The sequence below is a fragment of the Penaeus chinensis genome, chromosome 3 (assembly GCF_019202785.1).
Source record: "Penaeus chinensis breed Huanghai No. 1 chromosome 3, ASM1920278v2, whole genome shotgun sequence".
NCBI lineage: Eukaryota > Metazoa > Arthropoda > Malacostraca > Decapoda > Penaeidae > Penaeus > Penaeus chinensis.
The window spans coordinates 33,356,520-33,359,019 of record NC_061821.1 but is presented as its reverse complement, the minus strand read 5'-3'; the positions used below and the strand labels follow the sequence as shown (position 1 = coordinate 33,359,019).

General features: G+C 44.6%; 1 protein-coding gene and 1 long non-coding RNA gene across 2 annotated transcripts in view; one reads left to right on the top strand and one right to left on the bottom strand.

Moving 5' to 3' along the window:
- The window catches only part of LOC125039595 (prolyl 4-hydroxylase subunit alpha-1-like), a 9,684-nt gene that overhangs the window by 1,203 nt on the left and 5,981 nt on the right, over nt 1-2,500 (bottom strand). Inside the window, exons 5-10 of the mRNA XM_047633726.1 lie at nt 2,362-2,500; nt 1,559-1,747; nt 814-1,055; nt 613-721; nt 325-439; nt 1-95 (exon numbers count right to left, since the gene is read on the bottom strand). The exon at nt 1-95 is cut by the window's left edge and continues 52 nt beyond it; the exon at nt 2,362-2,500 is cut by the window's right edge and continues 43 nt beyond it. Of these exons, the coding sequence (XP_047489682.1) occupies nt 1-95; nt 325-439; nt 613-721; nt 814-1,055; nt 1,559-1,747; nt 2,362-2,500 (889 nt within the window). The remainder of the gene's footprint in view (nt 96-324; nt 440-612; nt 722-813; nt 1,056-1,558; nt 1,748-2,361) is intronic.
- The window catches only part of LOC125039625, a 22,164-nt gene that overhangs the window by 19,662 nt on the left and 2 nt on the right, over nt 1-2,500 (top strand). The window contains exon 3 of the long non-coding RNA XR_007116130.1: nt 2,383-2,500. This exon is cut by the window's right edge and continues 2 nt beyond it. This is a non-coding gene — a long non-coding RNA (uncharacterized LOC125039625). The remainder of the gene's footprint in view (nt 1-2,382) is intronic.

Below are 2,500 nucleotides of genomic sequence, written 5' to 3'. Positions count from 1 at the left end.
AGGCGACCCTGCACGATCCATGTTGTACCAGAGAAGCGCCGAACCTCGCTTGGGACGAACACTCGTGCCTACCCATGGGAAGACGGTGCTTCCGCCTACAAAAGAGGGGAAATAATGGTGCATTCATATCAGATAGCTGAGCAAGAGCAAGTAGATAGTTTAAGGAATCGTCAAGGTTTAAGAGAAAAAGACTCCTCTTTCTTAAATAGTCTACAAAACACATACAAGAAACGACATTACTGAGTAACCGTAAAATTTAATACAGTGGAAACAAAATGACAAGTGTCACAGAAATCATTGGAACTGAAACCGGCATGAAATTACCTTGCGGTACATCTTTAAGATAGATGAGGAAGGTTGCAATACGATTATTAACCAGTCCTCTATGCACAAAGTCATGATGTACAGTATAATGGCCGCCAACGCCGTAGTTTACAACCTATGGATTGAAATAATAATTTTACTTCTCTCTTCCTCCTGACTCCCATTCTATACCACTATTATTCATTCCTTCTTCCTTCCCATCTAGCACTTTCTTTATCTCTCTTCCCTTTTCCCTTTTCCACCCCTTTCCCCACGCCAATTTCTTGCTTCCGTCCTCTCCCTCCTCACCTGGTACAGCTCTGCGCCGCGGTTCTGCTGAGCATTTATCCCAGCTATTTGCTCGATCCGGTGAGTGAGCTCCGAGAGGACGGGAAGGTCGCTGTCCAACATCCAAGCCCTGGAAAAGAATTGAGGAATAGCATTCACATAATCAACGTAATTTTTATCGCAGTTTGTAATGAACTGATACCTATTGGTTGGTATCCTTACGTCGAACTCGTCCTCATAAAGCTCTCGACAGACCCTCCGTTCGCTCTGACGGTGGAAGACCTCATGAGGTAACGGGCGCTGGCTTCGACGAGGTCGGCGGTCTCGGAGGGCGTCACCACCTCCTCCAGCGTCACTACGTACGGGTCGAGGGACTGCACCTCCATCCGCAGCGGCCCGATCTTGTAGAGTGGCGAGCCGTTGGTCACGTAGCGGCAGTACAGGCGGGACGTTATGTCAACTGGCTGTTGATATGATTCACTGTTATTTAAGACTACTGATAGCCATCATCACACATTAATAATCATCGTAAATAGGATTATCTTCGTACTTACCAGAGCTATCATTGTTAATGCTACTATATTTATCAGGATAACCACCTTCATAAGTACTGTTATCTGATACTGAAACTCACTTTACTACTATTAATATGATGGTGTAATTATTACTACTCAAATTATCATTAACGTTATTTTCAACATTGTTGCCATATTTAAGTGGCAAAGAATGAACCACTTATACCCAAACCAGTCAGGTTCATAACCACAACTAGCAAAGGTCTTAATGAAAATTCTATTGTTTCGACGATTCTCAAGTACGCTTCCCCGATAAAGCTTTGGAATACAGACGCCAAACAATGTATCAGTACCTTTCTCTGTATCACAAAACACTTGCTATCCGTAAAGAATCACGGCCATTCATTGCATTTTCATTCATGGCATACTCCATCGTAATAGTTCGTACTCACCCTGAGGTCCTCGCCGCGACACAGACGCTGGTATTGCTTCAGGCCCTGGACAGTGTTTCCGAGTTCCCCCAAAATAACCTCGTCCTTCTTGTGGTATTTCTTCTTCCTGGCCAACGTCTTGTTAAAAGGCTTTTCGTAAGTGCTGTGGAAGGTCGATCGCGATCCCTTCTTCTCGAGGACTTGATCATGCTGCGGAGGGGGAGGGTTACTTCTAACGTTGTTTAACGGTGAGCTAGGTTTGTCTTTTTATACATCGTTCGTTAACTGGGTGTGATGGTTATGCTGGTGGTGCTAATATTATACAAGGAGTCGGCGAGGTCGCGGAAATAGAAATGGAAATTATGATGAAGATTTGTCTACAAACAAGACGACTGAAAATGACTCAAGAAATATAATAATGATGTAAATCAGATATTCGTCAGGGGTGGTTCACTATTTTCAACATTTCACAAGCGTACAAACCGTACGCTGTGGGGGGAGGGGATCAGGGCCAAGTGTACGCTTTTCAAAATGGAAAAAAAATCGATCTGTTTTTAATACGCCCTGTATAGTCCAGGGACCACTAGTCTTGCTCCTGCCAAATACTGAAGCACGCGGGCCATACATATGGTGCTTAACACGCAAACTATAATCAACACTTACATGGGTTTGTCTCAGCTTTGACATAAAAAAATAGGCTTCCTGGTAATATTTTTCGTACACTTTTTGAAGGGGGAGGGGTGTCTCAAAAAGTGTATGTTTTGTACACTTGTGACAATGTTGAAAATTGTCAAGCACCCTTAAAGAAAATCCAGGATACGTACAAACTTTTCGGCTTTCTTCAGGTCAGTTTGGCGCAGGTTCCGGGGGCGGTCGAAGGTGTCCAAGGTCTTGACGAAGGAGGCGTTGCCGTCCAAGCGGTCCAGGGCGGCCCTCAGGAAGTCCACGCCGGAGTTGAGGACG